The 20851-nt window shown below is 37.7% G+C and overlaps 1 protein-coding gene across 1 annotated transcript; it reads right to left on the bottom strand.

The window, feature by feature from the left end:
- Nucleotides 1-5041: 5041 nt before the first annotated feature.
- On the bottom strand, nucleotides 5042-5962 carry LOC145163831 (uncharacterized). Its single transcript, XM_079082580.1, has 2 exons — nucleotides 5803-5962; nucleotides 5042-5682 (listed from the first exon to the last, which is right to left on the bottom strand). Exons 1-2 carry the CDS (start codon nucleotides 5960-5962, stop codon nucleotides 5042-5044), a joined length of 801 nt encoding a protein of 266 aa, XP_078938706.1.
- Nucleotides 5963-20851: the final 14889 nt, after the last annotated feature.

Here is a 20851-nt window from a genome sequence, read left to right as displayed (position 1 = left end):
CCTGAAACAATAAACTAAAATCGTAAGCCAAAGCTTAGTGAGTTCCCCCAAAGTACCAACACATAAACATAACAAACAACAACATGCATAAATAGGCCGTCAACCTGTCTGGACTGCCTCGCAGGGCCTACATCCTATCAGGACCACTCTTCAAGCCTTCGGCATGACTGGACCGCCTCGCAGGGCCTACAAACTATCTGGACCGCTCTCCGAGCCTTCCGACTAACTGGACCGCCTCGCAAGGCCTATAGTCTATCTGGAACCCCCCCCCCCAGGTATCTTTGCCTTCAGCACAAAGCAAGACCACCTCAACCCAACCAAACATAACATGTCGAAATATACATAACAAATAAACATATAACCAGTCAACAGACAAATAGGTAGATCAACAGAATATAACCGCATGCTAACATCCTATATATTAGGATTCTGATCTAATAGATCTCTACAACATAATAACATACTATCATATAATAGGATATCCAATCCAATGGGTCAGCCTTGGTGCCTTTGACCCATAAGTATAGTGAGGAAGACTCACCTCTCAATCTGAACAATAGCTGATGAGGTCTCGACTTTAAATCTCAGCTCTAACCGTCTCATATCCATCCAAATGACCAATTCTCAAACACAATCCAAGATACCCAAAATACCCTTAAGTCAAACTTGGCAACCTTGGTCAAAGTCATAGTCAAAGTTAACACCTAGCCGCGTCAACCCATCCGAGCCAACTTGACCGAGTTGACTCAGCCGAGTACGATGGGCGTACTCTTCTATACGCGGGGCGTACTCAATGTTTGACCATCCTACAGAATGCTGACCGTATACACGCAACATACCACTTGGTACATCCAACGTACGTGCCATGTTCCGCCCTTTCCCTATTAAGAGCTTAATACTCCAAATCTTCACGTCCATTAAGTGCTTAAAACATAAAATCTCAACATCTTAATGCATTAAGACCTTCTATAGCATGCATGGAGCAAAACTAACTATCCAGACCACATTTTTATGACTTAAGACCCCTCATAAGGTCTGAAAGGATGGATTAATGGGTCAAGAACATGCCATGCTCAAGAATTATCATATTTGGGACAAAAAATGTCTTAAAGGAAGAAATGTCTAGATCTAAAAGATGGAGTGATCAAGATGTGGACTTTATACCTCCTGGAGGTTGCTAACAAGAAGGCGATCTCAGATCCAAGATGCCTCCAGGCTCCAAGATCTTCTTACCACTCTCTTCTACTTCAAAAACACCTCCAAAACACTCTAATGGCCTCCAAATGCACTCTTCTCACTTAGGGTTTGCTTGGGATCGTTTTTCACAGAGTAAGGCTGATGAAGAAATGAGACATGAGGAAATAATGGGGTTTATATATGAACCAAACCCTAAAATTTAGGGTTTGCACATTCTTCACGTACTCCTCGTGTGCAAGGTATACGTCCAGCGTACTAGGGCACGCCCTACTATGCCTAGCATAAACAGCGCACACTCAGCATACTTCCCTTGGACAAAATTACAATCTTGCCACAATGGGCCAATATAGCAACTTTCCTCAAACCCAAAGGTTAAAATGCAATATTATTCATAGGGTTGAAACTGAAATTACCTTGACATCGAGATGTTACACTACTAAAGCGTGAAATGATCCCCTTACTCACATCCCATAGTAAGATATCTTGTTGTTGGGATTACCACTTCAGTCGGGATCATGGCCTTTGTTCCAAACACCAAGGAATATAGGATTTGACATGTGGCTATTTTTGAGGTAGTCCTATCCGCCCATAGGACGAAAGGAAGTTTCTCTGCCCATATCCCTTTCTTTTCATCTAACCTTTTATTCAAATTGTTGACTATGATCTTGTTGTTAGATTCTGCTTCACCATTAGCTTGAGGGTGAAAAGGAGTGGAAATTATCATTTTAATTCCGAAATTGGTGCAAAAGTCTCTGGTTCTTTTGCTTATGAATTGGGATCCGTTATCACATATGATTTCGGCCGGGATCCCGAACCTAGTCAGGATATTGCGTTTGATGAATGAGACTACTTCCTTGTCTCTTACTTGAACAAAGGGTCCAGCCTCTCTCTATTTCGAGAAATTGTTAGTCATTACTAGCATGAAGACCTTTCCACCAGGATCCTTTGGTAACTTGCCTACTATATCCATTCACCATTTCAAGAATGGCCAAGAGGAGATGATAGGATGTAGAGGTTACGTCGGGTGATGAAGGGTGTTGCTATGTATTTGACAAGCATCACATTTTGTGCATGTAAGAAGACATCCTTTTTCATTGTTTGCAAGTAGTACCCTGTCCTTAGTATTTTGGAGCATAAGGATCTGCCCCAGTGTGGATGCCACAATCTCCTTCGTCTACGTCTTTTAGGATTTCTGCAACTTCGTGATCTTCCAAACATCTTAGGTATAAACCTGCCATGGACTTTCTGTATAACTTCCCTTGGATCATCACAAAGCGTGAGACCCTCATCTTGAGTGCTTTGTCACTTCTTTCCTCTTCTGGAATCGTGCTATCTCGAAGGTATTCTATAATGGGTTTGATCCAGGATCTCAGAGGATCCCAATTATTTGGATCAAGATCCTGACCGTTAGGATCCTGGTGAACGGGTTGAGGTATAGGATCCTCAATTGTTGCACTGTTGGTTGTCTGATCACGGTCGCCAGGATCTTCTTGTCTTTTGGAAGGATCCTCAGTTTATTGGGATCATTACATGGATTATTGGAATCCTAGTCTCTGGTAGGATCCTAAGGGAAGATCCTAGATTGGCTAATGCATTCGCTTTTGCATTAACTTCCCTGGGAACTTGGTTTAGGTTAAAAGTTTCAAATTCCTCGTCTAATTTTTTGAGAATTTGAAGGTATGATGCTAGCCTCTCTCCTTTAACTGCATAGGATCCATTAAAGTGGTTAGTCGTTAATAAAGAATCAACGTATACCTGAAGATCCTTGATTTGTATATCCTTGGATAGTTTCAATCCCATGATTAGTGATTTGTATTTCGCTTCATTGTTGGTTGCGTAGAACTCACAGCTAACGGTCTGGTGTAGTATGTCCCCCTGTGGCGATTTTAGTATGAACCCAAGACCAGTTCCTCTTTGGTTGGATGCTACATCCGTGAAGAGTGTCCATCTTCCTATGTTTTCTTCTTCTAGAAATTGGTGAGTTTCCATTTCCGGTTCGACTTGTAGATCATTACTAAAGTCAGCCACAAAGTCTGTTTGTGCTTGCGACTTTATTGCGGATCTTGGCACACACTTTATGTGAAATGTATTGAGCTTCACCGACCACTTAGCCATCCTTCCTGCCATCTCTGGTTTTATCAGAACATTCTTAATTGGATAATTAGTTTTTACATGTATGGTATGAGTCTCAAAACAGTGTCTTAATTTAGTAGAAGCTATAACAACTACAAGTATTAGTTTTTCGAGATGAGAATACTTGGTCTCAACATCTAGGAGAGTTTTAGTTACATAGTAAATGGGATGTTGGTCCCCGTAATGATCCTTAGCCAGGATTGCACTCACAACATTTGAGGATACTGAAAGGTATAAGAGGAGTGGCTCGCTATCTAATGGTTTTACTAATGGGGTGCTAAACTTAAGTATTTTTTAAGTTCTTTGAAGGCGTTTTCGTGCTCCTTGGTCCACTCGAACTTATTTTTACTTTAGGATGTCGTAGAAAGGTTTGCACCTCTTTGAGGATCTTGAAATGAAGGTATTTAGAGTCGCTACTCTCCTGGTCAGCCTTTAGATATCTTTGGTCGTAGTTGGGGATCTCAGATCTATTATGGCTTTGATTTGTTCAGGGCTTGCTTCTATCCCTCTCTTGGTGACCATATATCAAAGAAAATTTCCTACCTTCATTCCAAAGTGACACTTGGAGGAATTTAGCTTCATGTTGTATTCATCTAAAATGTCGAATAAAATGTCGAAGGCTCCTTGAAGATCCTTGAGGTGATATTCGGTTCTCTTAGACTTGACCACCATGTCATCAATTTAGACTTGCATGGTGTCCCCTAGTTTGTCCTTGAACATTCGATTCACTAGTCTTTTGTATGTTTCCCCTGCATTTTTAAGACCAAAAGGTATGGAAATATAGCAGTATATACCTGTACGGGTTATAAAGGCAGTATCCTCTTGATCAGATGGTTCCATCTATATTGGTTGGAGTCCTGTTGAAGCGTCCATGAATGTTAGTAGCTCATGTTCTGTCGTGGCATCTATCATTGAGTCTGTGTGTGGTAAAAGGAAAGGATCCTTAGGGCAGGCAATATTGAGATCCATGTAATCCACACACACTCTACATTTTCCATTCTTCTTTTGGACCACCACCATGTTGGCTAGCCATCTTGGGAACTTCACTACTTTAATCATCCCCTTCTAGAGAAGTTTTTCAACTTCTTCTTGAATGATTTGGTTTCTCTCATGTGCAAATTTCATTCTTTTTTGGTGTGTAGGCCTGAAAGAATGGTCTATGTTGAGTTTATGACTTATAATTTCCTTATCTATAATTGTCATATCCTCATGCTTCCAAGCGAAGGTATTGTTTATGTCCTTTAAGAACTTTATTAGTTCTTGCTCGATTTGTTCTGGTATTGAGGATCCAATGAGGACTTTGGCTTCAGGATCCTCGAGGTTTAGGGGCACTTCCTTTACGTCTTGCACTCTTGCTTCTAGCACGTCTCGAGCCCTCTACTTTAATTGATATGCTTGTTGTGGTGACGTTGAAGACTTTATCGAGGTCTTATAGCACTCTTTAGATTCTTGTTGATCCCCGATGATCTTCACTGTCCCCCAACGGGGTAGGCATCTTGATGCACTGGTGGTACGTCGACGGGACTGGTTTCATGTCATGGATCCATGGTCTACCTAATATAACAATATAGGAATACAAAACATCAATAACCTAAAAACGTTGCATGGAATTTACCCCTTCAATGTAGATGGGTAGCTTGATTTCTCCAATGGTGTGCTTTGTTTCACCACTGAATCCTATTAGGACCGAGGATCTTTTGATTATTTTGGATTATGGGTTGTTCATCCTGGTTAGAGCATCTAAAAGTATGATGTTCACTGAGGATCCTCCGTCTACCAGGATCCTTCTGACGAAGTGATTGGCGATATATAAAGTAATCACCAATCCATCATGGTGAGGATCCTGGATGATTTCTCTATCATGTTCATCAACGATGATCTCCTTGCTGTTTGTTATCGACGTGATCTTCAGGGGTCTTTCTTCTCTTTCTGTCTTCGACACTTTTCCGTGTCTTTTAGCTGCAGAATAAGAAGTTCCACAGATGTCAGATCCTCCAAAAATTACATTGATTACCTTCGCGTACGAGGGAAGGGATCCTGGCTTATCTAGGACCTTCGTAGAGTCGTGCTCTTTCTCTCTGGATATTTCTTTTCTCTTACCTAGGATCTCTTTGAGATATCCCTTGCTCAGGAGATAACTAATCTCCTTCCTGAGGGCTAAGCAGTCCTCAATGTTATGACCGAAATCCTCATGATATGCACACCATTTGGATTTGTCTTTCCATCTGTTTGACTTCTCTCCTTTTCTTTCCCATCTCGCTTTGTCCCCAATATCCTGCATGGCGAATATTAGACCAGAAGCATCCACAGAGAAGCAATAATCAGTAATTTTAGGAAACACAACTTCCTCTCCTTCATCATCAAGGGCATTAACATTGTGAGGATCAGGTTTAGAATATGGTTTTGACTTATAGGATATCTAGGTTGAGGATTCAGCCTTCCTGTTAGGGTTGTCATAGGAATTTGGTGTGCTGGCCCTCTTTTGTGTTTCTTTGTCTTCTTTCAATCTAATGAACTTTAGTGCTTTGCTTATGACTTCATCCATTCGTTTGTATGGAGTCATCATAACGTCTTCGTAGAATGGAGAATCCTTCTTTAGACACATCTTAAAGGCCTCCATGGCAGTGGCCATGTCGATGTTTGGTATGTTTAGAGCTTCCCTACCAAACCTGCTTTCAAAGTCCCTAGGGATTCCTTGGGATCGTGGACTACCCGATAGAGACCGCTAGTGATCCTTTCGAATATTATGCTACAAGAAAATTGGTTATTGAAAAGATTAACTTAGTGAGAAAAAGAAGGAATAGAGTAGGGAGGAACATTAAGAAGCCATTTTGAAGGTTGATACTGTAAGAGTCGATCTGATGGCCTTGCATAAACATGCTTCTTTTAAGTGTGGCAGAATGGGAATGATCTCCATTATTTCCCTATATTGTGTGATATATTCTTCAGGATCCGTGGTTCCATCTTAAGGATTCATGCTAGGATTTTGGAAATGCTTTGGAACTTCAGTATCGACTATTCAAGGGATAAATCTTGAGATCCTGTGATTAGTGGGGGATGCTTCCACTATAGGTTGGACCACCCCTGGTACGCTTGAGATTATCTGTCTTAGTTGTTGGAGTTCTTTGGCCATGATTGGACTTATTCCTGCATCAAGATCCATAGAGTTAGTATTAATAGTGTTACTATTAAAGAAGGTATCGGTATTTCTATTATTAGGGATATTGAAGGTCTCATCAAGATCCCAAGTCACATGAATTTGGATGTTTAGGATCGCTCTCCCTATTAGGGTAGTAACGAATGTTGGAATTGTCAGTTCCGGGCGTTTCCCTAGGGATCCTGTAATGTCGAAATTCAAGATCATTGGTTACAAGATTGAGGGTGTCGCCTCCTGGGGTTTACATATCTCCTCCCTTATCCTTTCCACTTCCTTAAGTAGCATTCTATTTTCTTCCTGTTGTTGAGCCACCAGATGTGTCAACGCCTTCATCATGAAGACAATTTCGTTATTAGAGACTGGGGTAGGAAGATGTTGGGATGCCATGGATCCCGGAGCAACCGAATGAGTGTTCTTCTTTGGCACATCGAGAGTTTTCCTTTTTCCTTTGGCCAAGGATTCCGCTTGGTGGAGGTGGAATATTTTTTTGGAGGAATAGAGGGAGCAGAGGAGGAAGAAAGGGTTGGTTGTGTAGATATGATTTTCGAGGATTATAAACACCACGAACCCATAGTGGGCGCCAAATTGTTTTGGTAAAAAATCAATTGAATGAATATCAACCAAAGTGAAAGAGAGGCTATGGTGTTGTAGTTGAAGTGATTATCAATATTAGAACAAGATTACATAATTGAAAGTATATAAACAAGTAGAAGTATTGCAGCAAGTCTAGTCGTAGTATGCATAGTACATGTGTTTTTATAGTCTAGTCTAAGTAACCATAAGTCTGATATTTTCGGGATCCTCTCGAATAAATATGAACACGTTGGTTTGGCTTGGTATTCCCGGGTCTTCTACCTGATTAAAACGTTTCTTTGTTGGGAATGAGTCTTATGTTGACTATTTCTGCACATGTGAGAAAAAGACTAGAAATATATCCGTTAAAAGTGTTAGGAAATAATAATGATAGTGGACAAGATCTTGAGATATGTTTCGGGATACTGAGACTTCATGAAGATCCGGGATCCTGAATAGGGTTAAGGATCTTGATCCACACACACACACATACACACACACATATATATATATATATATATATATATATATATATATATATATATATATATATATATATATATATATATATATTTGTGAAAAACAGTGATATTTATTTTTGATATTTTTACATAATGTATCGTCATATGTTTTATTCAGATTTGAATAAAACGTATATGAGATTTACATTAAAACTCCTTTTTCATATGTAAATAATAAAATTGTTTAATTACGAATGAATAAAAATGTGTTACAATATAAAGTGAATATACACTTTATTTATATCTGAATAAAACATATGACAATGTCTGATTTAGTGTATATATATATATATATATATATATATATATATATATATATATATATATATATATATATATTGATATAAATATTATTTATATTAAAAAATTAGACTAAACTACAAATCTGGTTCTTGTGTTTAGAAAAAAAGTGTGAATATGGTCAAAAATCTTTTGAACTTGCATGGATGCTCTAAAATTAGATTTTATTGTGGTTATGGTCCTTTATAAAGTTGAAATGTCAATTTTTCCCTTATATTTTCTTTTTTACATTTTTTATATTTATATTTAATACTTTTTAATTTAAAAATAATAGTAAGAACAAAGCATTAGCCCACTACCCACTCCATCCATGCACCATACCTCATTCTCTTTCTTTCTTTCTCTCTCTCTCTCTTTCTCTCTCTATCTCTGATCTTTATCTCACCTTCTTCTTTCTTTCACCATTTACCATCATCTGAGAGTTCATTTTAAATTTCACCATTTCAAATTCAATTGTATTACATGCCAATAAACCAAAAGAATTACATACAGAACCTAGACGAAAGTTCAAAATTTGAAAGTTCATGAGTGACGCTTACCAAATTTTTACAACAAAAAGAGGGAGAACACATGATTATCATCATCATCTGTTTTTTGGATCAAAATACAAACACAGATCCTACACCATCCTCATATTCTTCAACTTACACTCTCACCACCAAAAGCAAACCTCCAACTGTTAATCAACATCGCAAACCTACAACATTAAATTAACGAGATTTTAGTTTTGGTGAGATTAGAAAAAAAAAATGCTCAGGCCCCTTGTACTCTTCTCATTCAGACCTGAAAGCCAAAATCGAAGCGGAAAGGGGGTGATTTTTGTAGTCGTTTACTCTAAAGCAACAGAAATCACGCATAGGGATTGGAAAAGCAAAGCATACATATAGAACTTAAACCTGTTTACATAAATCGATTTTACTCGTCATGGATTCAAACACCCTTTGGAGTTCCAAATCCTTGAGGTGTTGGTCTCTGAAATCAGTCAACCAAGCATATAACTTATTTTATCCATCTTTAGAGTATCGATTCAACCACTCTTTACTTTTAAAAGCATCGATTTCACTTGTACAATAGTTAGTTCTAATCATAATGGTGATGAATTTGTTGATGATGAACTTGTGATGAATCGATGCATGTGGTGGGATTTAGAACGTGCTATGGTGGCGGAGGCTGAAGCTGAGGCGACGATTCGATCGTTTCTAGAGGCGGCGATTCGGTGATGAACTTAGGGTTTTTCTTCAAAAGAGTGATTTTTTCTTGTTACGATCAAAGAATGAGGAATTGTGTTCTTATGCCAGAGAGAGAGAAAGAGAGAGAGAGAGAGAGAGGGAGAGAGAGAGAAAGACTAGGGCGGGCCTGGTTTTTCTTTTTCTTTTTTATTTAAAGTTAATAAAGTATTAAAACAAATATGAAAATGAACATAAAAGCAATGTTTTAAAAACCGGTTTGAATGGCGGCCGATCAAACCGATTGGACCAGGAACCGAAGAATATGTATATTTCTAAATCCGAATGAATCGGCCGGTTTTTTTACAAAAACCCGATTGAACCGATTAATTTAAATCAATTGAACCGGTTAAATTAAATAAAACATACATAAATAAATCATTTTGCATAACAAACTTTTGTGACTTTTTTTTCACATCTATTTAGATTTGCTTGAATAAAAACACATGATAAATGTTATGAAGTTTTTTAATGCGTTTAATCATCTAATACTATTTTTTTCTATGGTATATTTTATTTTCTTTTTGATGAATGTGGATTGATGTAAAACTTATGGGTATGTGTTTTTTTAATGTATTTGGATTGATCTACAATTTGTATTTATATGTATTTTTAATGTTTAAACTTATGAATGTCTATGTGTGTATGAAAATAAGAAAAAGATAGAAACCGTTTGAACCCACGGTCGAACCGGAAACCTGTCACCATACCAGTTTTTAAAACTTTGCATAAAAGAAAATAAAATAGAAAAATTGATCTTTCAAATTTTTCAGGACCATAACCACAACAAAAGATCTGATTTTAGACTAGCCATACAAGTTCAAAAAAATTTTAGACCTTATCTATATTTTTTTGCTAACCACATACACCAAATTTGGAGGTTACTCAAAAAATTATATTGACATCAATTTATAATTTCCGATAAAATAACATCAACAAATGTTGAGATTTATTAGCGTATTGCCACTCTTTTTATCTTCCTATTGGTTTCTAACTCAAATTCCAAATTTTCATTCACCTTTGCCTTACCTGTAATCAAGATATTCGGCTTTGGCCCAATACGGCGCCCATTATGCATTTAACAAGATGAGTCGCATGGGTCGGCCTAAGTCATTGTAAGATCAATGCCCTACTAAAAAAATGGATTAGAGGATAATGAGTTCATATGCTCAATTACATATTTTCATAGTTATACGTAGGGCTGTTCACTATTCGGATGAAACCGAATTATTCAATTGGAAATTTTGGATTGGACTATTTGGTTCGGATATTCGAATTTTTGGATGAGTTTTCAACAAAACCGAATTATTATTTTGAATTTCGGATTGGTTTTGGTTTATAAAATCAGAACCGAATAGTCCAAAAAAACCGAATAAACATTTATAATTTATCTATTTATTATATATCTATAGTTACTTATTAATTTTGTAATTTATTTTTCAAATAGGTTCAAAACGTTTCATCCGATAAAAAAACATTAATATGCATTTTCTCTCAAAAGTTTTCTGTCTATAAAATATTTAATTATAATATATCTTCTTATTAGTTGTTTATAAATTTCAAATCACAACTAAATAATTTGTTTTTGCTTCTTGTGTAAAGTTGGGTAATAATATAATTATATGTCGTATTAAAATGTTTCGGTTTTTATAAACCAAATTATAAAAACCGATCCAACCGAATTGTAATTGGTTCGGATCGGATCGGATTTGAATTTAGTTTGGACTATTCGGATTCATGTTTTGAAAATCGAAATCAATTTGGATTTACTTGATTGGACCGGATCAAACCGATCCATCCAAACGAACACCCCTAGTTATATGAGCCTGACGTATAACAGCTAAACAAACTCTTCTTGAGACGACATCTTTTCACGTAAGGATATTTTCGTAATTTTCGTTTTATCCCTCAGTTCTTCAGGGTGAAATCATATTTCTATGACACCACTATTTCGTGATTGTGTTCTCTCACACATTTGGGCTTGAACTACCTCAAAGTCCAAAATAAGAAATTTTTACTTATGAAGCTCATACTAATCGATAAAAATACGGACCGTTTTATTTCATAGGCTTAAAGCTCAAACGATCTGTCAACAATATTTAGAATGGTTTCACTAAACTCGAATAATAGAACTTCTAAATTCGAATTCAATATCTAATGGAATTGTGAAACACGAGATTTTCTATTTCAAGATTAAGTTTTTATATTATTTAAAATTAAGATTTGTAATTTCTTTGTGTACTTGCATATTTATACGTATCATTTTGATATATATTTTTTTAAACAACAACAAGCAAACAATAACATTGATAAGAAAAAAACCAAAGTGAAGAGCTCAGACAATTATAAAAACGAGTTCATAAAATGAGACATATATCAATCGGACCAAACAATTTTGCTACAATTTGATCTACTATTGATCCAGTTAAAAGTGAAGACAATAATATCATCCGTCATAAGCATTATTGCTCGCCGCTCGTTCCTAAAAATAATGGAATTTCTTGCTTTCCAAATGATCCATAAGGTTGTATTGATAAGAGATAACCTCAACTTCTTCATCATAACTCCATCAGTACTTATATTCACCATATCAAACAAAACCGAACAAGATGTAGGCGTTGATGGAAGTATAGATGACCATTCTAGCAACCAGGTCCACAATTTCACAGCAACTCCTGTAGAGAAGAAAATGTGCTCCATGTCCTCTTCAAACAACCAACAAAATGGGCATAAACTCGAATTCAAAGTAACACCCCTTTTTAATAAATTGTCAAAAGATGGAATTTTATTTTTGACAAGCCTCCACACAAAGCAATTTATCTTAAGAGGGATCCAATTAATCCGGTTAAACTCCTCATCTTTGCTCACTCTTGAATCAACAATGAGATTTCTACACCTTTCACTGAAAACGACTTTTCAGCATCCCCAACCCACCGCCATCTATCAAGATTAGTAGTAAACTAAAATTTGTTCATCATGCTAAATAAAACAGAAAATTGATCATCTTCTCTTCCATTTCGTAGCTGTCTAGACCAACTCCAGGACCCCCTAGAACTCGCACCTGTCACCCCTCCAACTTTATCAAGCACCAAACAATCTTTGTTAGATTTAACCACATATAAGTTAGGAAAAAGATCGTTTAAAGCCACATCTCCACACCACACATCTTTCAAAAAAAAATGTTTTATCCCTTATACCCACCTTTCTTTTAAAGAGATTATTAAGAACGATGCCTTTAACACTTTACTTCGTATCGATTTGTGAGATGTCAAACCACATACCTTTTAGGGCTTTCTTTGCCAAGGGTTTTCCATCAATAAACTTTAAATTATGAATGTATTTTCTACACGAGATCCAAAAAGAGTCATAACCTATCTTGAGCCGCCGCCACCATTTAGCAAGAAGCACCAAATTAGCCGCATCAATACTTGACCCCAATATCTCCTTTCTCCTTAGGTTGAGTAACTACATCCCAAGACACCTAATTAATACTTTTCTTGTCACCATCACCTCCCCAAAGAAACCTCCTTCTAATGTTATCAAGAAGTTTAATAATCTTCTTGGGACCCCAGAACAATGAAAAATAGTAAAGAGGTAAACTATTCAACACCGAATTCACGAGAATAAGACAACCACCAAAAGACAAGGACCTTGTTTTCCATTTAGAAAGTCTAGTTTTAAATTTTTCCGCAACCGATGACCAAATCTTACCAAGCTTCATACTGGCACCCACCGGAAGCCCAAGATAGGTAAATGGGAAGGAAGTCGGCTCACACTTTAAAATGCTAGCAAGTTTTTCCACTTCCAAACTATCCACGCCGACACCATAAACCTTACTCTTTTGCATGCTCACCTTCATGAACGAAGTAAGATAAAAACATCAAAGAATTCTATTAAGATTAACAAAAATTTTAACTCTGACCATTCTCCTATGAAATTGATGTCATCAGCATACATAAGGTGCGAAAGAGAGATACCACCATTAGGAAGGGAGATACCCTTAAAATGGTAACGATCACATGCCGCCTCCATAGAAACGTGAAGCCCTTCCATAGCCAATATGAAGAGAAAATGAGATAAGGGATATCCTTGCCTAACACCTCTCTTGATATTGAACTCATTCGTAGGAGACTTGTTAATTAAAACGGACACTCTACTAGAGGAAAGGCAGCCGGAAATTTATCTTCTCCACTTCAAATCGAATCCAATTTGTTCCATAACCGAATCAAGAAACTCCCAGCTGAAAGAATCAAAAGCTTTATCGAAATCGACCTTGAAAAGGAGGGCTTTTTTTCACGTTTTTAGAACACGAACAAATCTCATTGAGCAAAAGGGGGCAATACTTCTTCCATTCACATATACCAATTGCTCCAGGCTAATAACTTTATAATAACTCTTTTAAGACGATTAGCAAGAATCTTTGAAAGCACCTTATATAGTCAACCGAAGAGATTAACTGGTTTGAAATCCTTCAGCGAGAGAGGATCATTTGAATTTGGAATAAGAGAAATAAAAGAGGAGTTACAACCTCTAGCTAAGATATCCGAATCACCAAAATCACGAACAAACCAAATCACATCATCTTTAATCATCTCCCAAAAACAATTCAAAAATTTGAAAGTAAATCTGTCCGGGCCTGGAGCCTTATCATTTCCGCAACACCAAACAGCCTCCTTAATTTCAATTTCTCAAAAGGAGTCAGTGAGAGAAACCCTATCCATATAGTCAATCTTCTTGAATCTATTACTAAGTAACATTGGCCGATTATACATAGGATCGCTAAATTTCTTTGAGAAAAAGTCCCAAGCTTCAATTTTAATCTTGACCGGATCATTTACCCACACACCATCAATTGTGAGACCATTTATGCGATTTTTCCTTAAATTATTATTACTAAGTAACCTTGGTCGATTATACATAAGCTCGCTAAATTTCTTTGAGAAAAAGTCCCAAGCTTCACTTTTAATCTTGATCGGATCATTTACCCATACACAATCAATTGTGAGACCATTTATGCGATTTTTCCTTAAATTATTATTAACAACCCCGTGGAAAATTTTTGATTTTTCGTCCCCTTCAACATCTCATCTCAACCGATCTTTCTTCTCAAAATCTGCCCTGTGGGTATCATCAATCTCCATCAAACGTTTTTTTCCATTGATGACGACAAAGTCTCTCGGGGGATGAGAGAACTCAAGATCATCAATCTTTAATAGTAAACAATTAAGCTCCTCCATTTCTTTCCTTTTAGAATCAACTCTCCAAAATTTAATGTCATTCTTCACAACAATAAGTTTTTTTTTTGCCAGACTCCTACCTGAGGTTCCTGAAGGTGATCAATTATTCCAAGATTTCATCACCACCTCATCCAGCGCCTCCAAAAAACACCACGAGTTGAAGAATCTAAAAGGACAAGGACCAAAATCATGAACCTTACTCAAAAGCATAATCGGACAATGATCAGAGGATCTCCTAAGAAGAATAGTAGCAGATGAGAGACCCCCTTTCTTCATAAAATCCTCACAAGCGAGAAACCTATCAAGCTTGCTGAGACTCCTCCCATGTTCACTTATCCTGGTGAATTTCTGATGGGTTTTAAGCATAAGAACAATCCTATGTGCTCATACAAACCCTAATGCTTGGATCTAAGTTTCTCTATTGTACATGCATTGAATCCAAGACTTGCAAACCCTAATCTAGCATACATAATTCGAAAATTAACTTAATACATCAGATCTAGATGTTTACCTCTTCAAAGATTGGCTTAGATCTTCTTTTCTTCTTCTCTTGAGCTTAGAGTCACAATTGTAACTCCTCTAATGGATCACAAATACCTCAAGCAAGAAGGCAACTTTGAGAGAGGAGGGAGGATGCTAATTTTCGGCCCTATGTTTTCTCTTGGAAGCAAGTGGCCGAAAATTGGAGCCTTAGGGTCTTATTTATAGTGCAGGCTGCTAGGGTTTCAGTCTAAACCCTAATGGATACCTTAGCCACCAAGTAGCCCAAGGAACCTTCTGGAATAAAGCCCTTGGACGAAAATATGATGATCCTTCATCATAATTTCGTTCCCCCTTAGTCCATTAGGTTTCCCAGCCCAAAACTCAACTATCACACATTTGACAGTTTATGCCCCTTTATTTAATTAATCTCTTTTAGTCACCAAATTAATTCCTAATTAATTTATGACTAATACTAATCAAATAAATATGATTTCTCCTTTAATATATTATTCTTATAATATATTAATAAACCATAATATCCTCTCTCTCATATCAAATTACCTTGTCAAATTGCTTTGGTGAAGGCAACCCAAAAGGACCATGCATAACTGGGTCAAGTACATATCAAATATAGTTACGGGCTTAGACACTAATCCAACAGTCTCCCACTTGGATAAGTCTAGTAACTATATCTCACATACGACTTCAAGATCTAGTTAGCAATCGCAGCTCTTATACGCTTTTGTCAACTCTGATCAAAATCCTGTCCTTCAGATAAGGGATCGTATAATCCTCTGTTCTAGATATCATGCTAACAATACTTATTATCCAACATTTTGTTTCTCGATCTCTGATTTATTCGACATAGAATTTAGTTGAACACATCAACTTCATTCTGACCGGGCCCGACACATAAGTCAAACTAAATCATCGAGTGGCCAAGATATCGCTTTTATTCTCTTAGAATAAAAGGTACAGAAAAACTTCGACTTATATGCTTTTATCATTTACTAGCTAAGTCACACACAATAATGCGTTTTATAACATCAAGTTACTGATGCGTTTTCGCATTATCAATGCATAATCAACTAGCAAACAACAACCATATCTCTAGGTTTAAAGATTATATGATATTATCATCTTGCGATCACTTATGGTAACTTTCATGAAGTGATACTAGCAAGTGCGGGTTTATTCCAATGCTCAAAACAAATTTCATAAGCACTCATAAACTTCGTAGCAAACCTTTGCTATGTCTAAAACCTTTCAGACAATCTACAAACAAATTTATGACATTCTTCTTTCATATCTACTTCCAACATATGAGCGATTGTGGACTGTTCGAACAATCTTATTATTCAGGAAGTCAAAACATGCAAAATTGGAAATAACAGATAAATAATCAACACAAGATAGTAACTTTCTAATAAATAACCCACCTTTATTTAATCATCAAAATGTTGAATACAAAATTATCCATTACAAATTTTCTACCTATCTAATCTAAACTAATATCGTCCTTTAGTCCAACGCTCCTAGCGTGCTTCAAATGCTTAACCCTACTCAGTCCCTTCGTAAGGGGATCTGCTGGGTTATCTTCTGACGATACCCTCTTCACAACGAGGAGTCCCTCTTCTACCCGATGTCTAATAAAATGGTATTTCCTGTCGATATGTCGAGATCTGCCATGATCTCTTGGTTCCTTGGTCAAGGCAACCGCTCCTTCATTATCACAGAAAATTTCCATGGGCTCCTTTATGGATAGCACAACTCCAAGGTCTCCAATGAAGTTCTTCAACCATATAGCCTCCTTTGACGCCTCGCTTTCCGCAATGTACTCTGATTCGCACGTTGAATCAGCCACGGTCTCTTGCTTGGAACTTTTCCAAGTCACTGCTCCTCCGTTCAGGGTAAAGACCCAGCCTGATTGCGATCGGTAATTATCCCGATCCGTCTGAAAACTAGCGTCACTGTACCCTCGCACCCTTAAGTCATCACTCCCACCGAGGACTAGAAACCATTCCTTGGTCCTTCGTAGGTACTTAAGAATATTCTTGACAGCAATCCAATGCTCCCTACCAGGGTTCCCTTGATATCTGCTGACCATGCTCAAAGCGAAGGCCACATCAGGGCGAGTACAGGTCATAGCGTACATAATCGAGCCAACTGCGGAAGCGTAAGGTACTCGGCTCATATCAGCTATCTCTGCCTCTGTACTTGGGCTCTGAGTCTTACTCAGTTTGGTATTGCATTGGATTGGTAACTCCCCTTTCTTGGAATTTTCCATACTAAAACGTTTTAGTACCTTTTCCAAGTATGTATCCTGACTGAGTCCTATCAGTCTCTTACTTCTGTCTCTCACTATCCTTATTCCCAGTATATATGCAGCTTCTCCGAGGTCCTTCATAGCGAAACACTTCCCAAGCCAGGATTTAACCTCCTGCAAGGTTGGAATGTCGTTTCCTATGAGTAGTATGTCATCGACATACAATACGAGGAAGCTCACTATACTCCCACTGGCCTTGACATACACACATGACTCATCTTCGTTTCGCAGAAAACCAAACTCTTTGACCTTCTCGTCAAAACAAAGATTCCATCTGCGAGATGCTTGCTTTAATCCATAAATGGATTTCTCAAGCTTGCACACTCTATTTGGATGCTTCGCATCGACAAAACCCTCTGGCTGATTCATGTAAACATCCTCAGCCAACTTCCCATTTAGGAAAGCGGTTTTTACGTCCATCTGCCAGATTTCATAACCATGAAACGCAGCTATTGCCAGCATTACCCTAATAGACTTTATCTTGGCAACTGGCGAGAAGGTCTCATCATAGTCAACTCCAGGAGTTTGAGTAAAGCCCTTCGCGACCAATCGCGCTTTATAAGTATGCACTTTCCCATCCATGTCTGTCTTCTTCTTGAAGATCCACTTGCATCCGACTGTCTTACGACCCGGTACATTATCAACCAAATTCCAAACTTGGTTGTCATACATGGACTGAATCTCGCTGTCCATCGCCTCTTTCCATTTAGCAGACTCTGGGCCTGCCATGGCTTCCTTGTAGCTATTAGGTTCGTCCAGATTTACTAGTGTACTATCACTAATATGTTGGGTTTTGAGCATTCTAACACTTCCTAAGTGTACATGCAACCCTATTAAACCTTGGATCTATGTTTGTCTAAGATACATGCAAAATATTATTTTCCAAGGTTTATAACCTATCTAGCATGGCATGGGGTACTTTTAACCATAAAAGAACTAGATGAATTACATACCTTTTGTTGATTGTTGATTCCTTGGAGTTTGAGAGCCAAACACCAATAATGTGAATGCCTCAAATGGAAATCACAAATCACCACAAACTTGGAAAATGTATGAGAGAGTATACTAACTCTTGATTTTGGCCACCACACTTACACACACATTAGTGTCTTTTTCATGCAACATAAGCTTGTTTATATAGTGTACATGGTTAGGGTGAAACCCTAATAACCCATGTCTTTTCCTCTTCCAAGGATCCATGGGTAAAAGCTCCATGGATCATCCATGGACTTCCATATAAGCTTAGCCCATTCCCAAATGAGTGTTAGCCCACACCATATAAATATAATAGCCCATGATTTAATTAGTCTTCCTTTTAATCACTAAATCAATTCATAATTAATTCAAGATTAAAACTAATTAAATAACATGACTATATATTAACATATTATAACTTATAATATATTAATAAATCATAAGTATACAATTCTCATAAAATAATCCATAACTAGTTCGGGTGAAGTGCAACCCAAATGGACCATGTCGGGTCGGGTCAAGTATATACCAAATAAGTTATGGACTTAGACATCTTATCCAACAGACTCCCACTTGGATAAGTCTAATAACTATATTTGCCTATATTACTTCAGGAACCAACCGGCAATCGTAGCTCTCGAAAACTCTTGTGAACTATGAAGCGCCATTTTAGATAAGTGATCATATAATCCTCTGCTCTCATGATATCAGCCGGACAAATACATGGAACAATGTCTTACTTATTGTCTAGCAGTTGTTTCTCGATTTCCGATTTGTTTGACAAAGAACTTAACTGAACACATCAATTTAGTTCTGACCGGGCCCGGTACATGGGTCAATACAAAATCATCGAGGGGCCCAGATATCGCTTCTATTTCTAGAAGGAACAGATAAACTTCGACTCATATGCTTGTTCTACTACTTATTGAATTGCACACAAAGGCACGTTTTATAACATCAAGTTACTGATGCGTTTATGTGCAATCAATGCACAACCAACTCATAGGTAACAACTCATATCTCTAGGTTTGAAGACTTATATGATATTACCGTCTCATGATCACTCGAGATAAATTCCATGAAGTGATACAAGTGAGCGTGGGTTTATTCCAATACTCATAACTTATGAGTACTTATGAATGTTATAGCAACCATTGCTATTGCTAAACACCTTTAGTCATCTACAATCCCAATTCATGACAATCTTGATTCATACCTACTTCCGACGTATGACCGATTGTGGAGGTTTGAATAAATTAATTATTCTGGAAGTCAAAATATGCAAAACTGAAACAATAGTAAATAATTGACAATGATAGTAACACTTTACTTATAAATAAATCACACATTTTATTCATCATCAAATGTCGATTACATTTTACAAGTTTCAGAAAAATTATCTAATCTGTAAAACTAATATCGTCCCTCAGCCCGATGCGCCTCGCATGCTGCAAATGCTTAACCCTCGTCAGTCCCTTCGTAAGGGGATCCGCAGGGTTCTCATCTGACGATACCCTCTTTGCCACGAGGAGTCCCTCTTCTATCTTGTGTCTTATGAAGTGATATTTTCTGTCAATGTGTCGGGATCTGCCATGATCTCTTGGTTCCTTGGCTAAGGCAACCGCACTATTGTTGTCACAGAAAATCTCCATAGGCTCCTTAATAGCTGGTACAACTCCAAGGTCTCCGATGAAGTTCCTCAGCCATATCGCCTCCTTTGCTGCTTCACTCGCTGCTATGTACTCTGATTCACAAGTCGAATCAGCTACAGTCTCCTGTTTGGAACTCTTCCAAGTGATTGCCCCTCCATTTAAGGTAAAGACCCAGCCCGACTGAGAGCGGAAGTTATCCCTATCAGTCTGAAAGCTAGCATCACTATACCCTACTACTCTCAAGTCATCACTCCCACCAAGGGTAAGGATCCAATCCTTAGTCCTCCGCAGGTACTTGAGAATATTCTTTACCGCAGTCCAATGAGCCTTGCCAGGGTTCCCCTGATATCTGCTGACCATGCTCAAAGCGAAGGCCACATCAGGACGAGTACAAGTCATAGCATACATGATCGAACCAACAGCGGAAGCATAAGGTAATCGACTCATCTCAGCTATCTCATCTTCTGTACTCGGGCTCTGAGCCTTGCTCAGTTTGGCATTGCTTTGGATCGGTAATTCTCCTTTCTTGGAATTCTGCATGTTGAACCTTTTCAACACCTTATCCAAGTAGATACTCTGACTAAGTCCAATTAGTCTTTTACTCCTTTCTCTTAATATCCTTATCCCTAGGATATAGTAACTTCTCCAAGGTCCTTCATAGCAAAGCACTTCCCAAGCCAGGACTTAACCTCCTGCAAGGTTGGGATGTCATTTCCTATGAGTAGTATGTCATCCACATACAGTACCAAGAAACTAACTATACTCCCACTAGCTCTGACATACACGCAGGACTCATCTTCACTTCTTGAGAAACCAAACTCTTTGACCTTCTCATCGAAACAAAGATTCCAACTTCGAGATGCTTGTTTCAATCAAGCTTGCACACTCTATTGGGGTACTCTGCACTGACAAAACCTTCTGGCTGATTCATGTAAACATCCTCAGCCAACTTTCCGTTAAGGAAAGCGATTTTGACATCCATTTGCCATATTTCATAATCATGAAATGCAGCAATGGCTAGCATAACCCTAATAGACTTAATCTTTGATACTGGTGAAAAGGTTTCATCAT

The sequence above is a fragment of the Lactuca virosa genome, chromosome 3 (assembly GCF_052849685.1).
Source record: "Lactuca virosa cultivar CGN04683 chromosome 3, Lactuca_virosa_CGN04683_v6, whole genome shotgun sequence".
Taxonomy (NCBI): Eukaryota; Viridiplantae; Streptophyta; class Magnoliopsida; order Asterales; family Asteraceae; genus Lactuca; species Lactuca virosa.
Note: the sequence above shows the minus strand (reverse complement) of the source record. Positions and strands in the feature narration are given on the sequence as shown.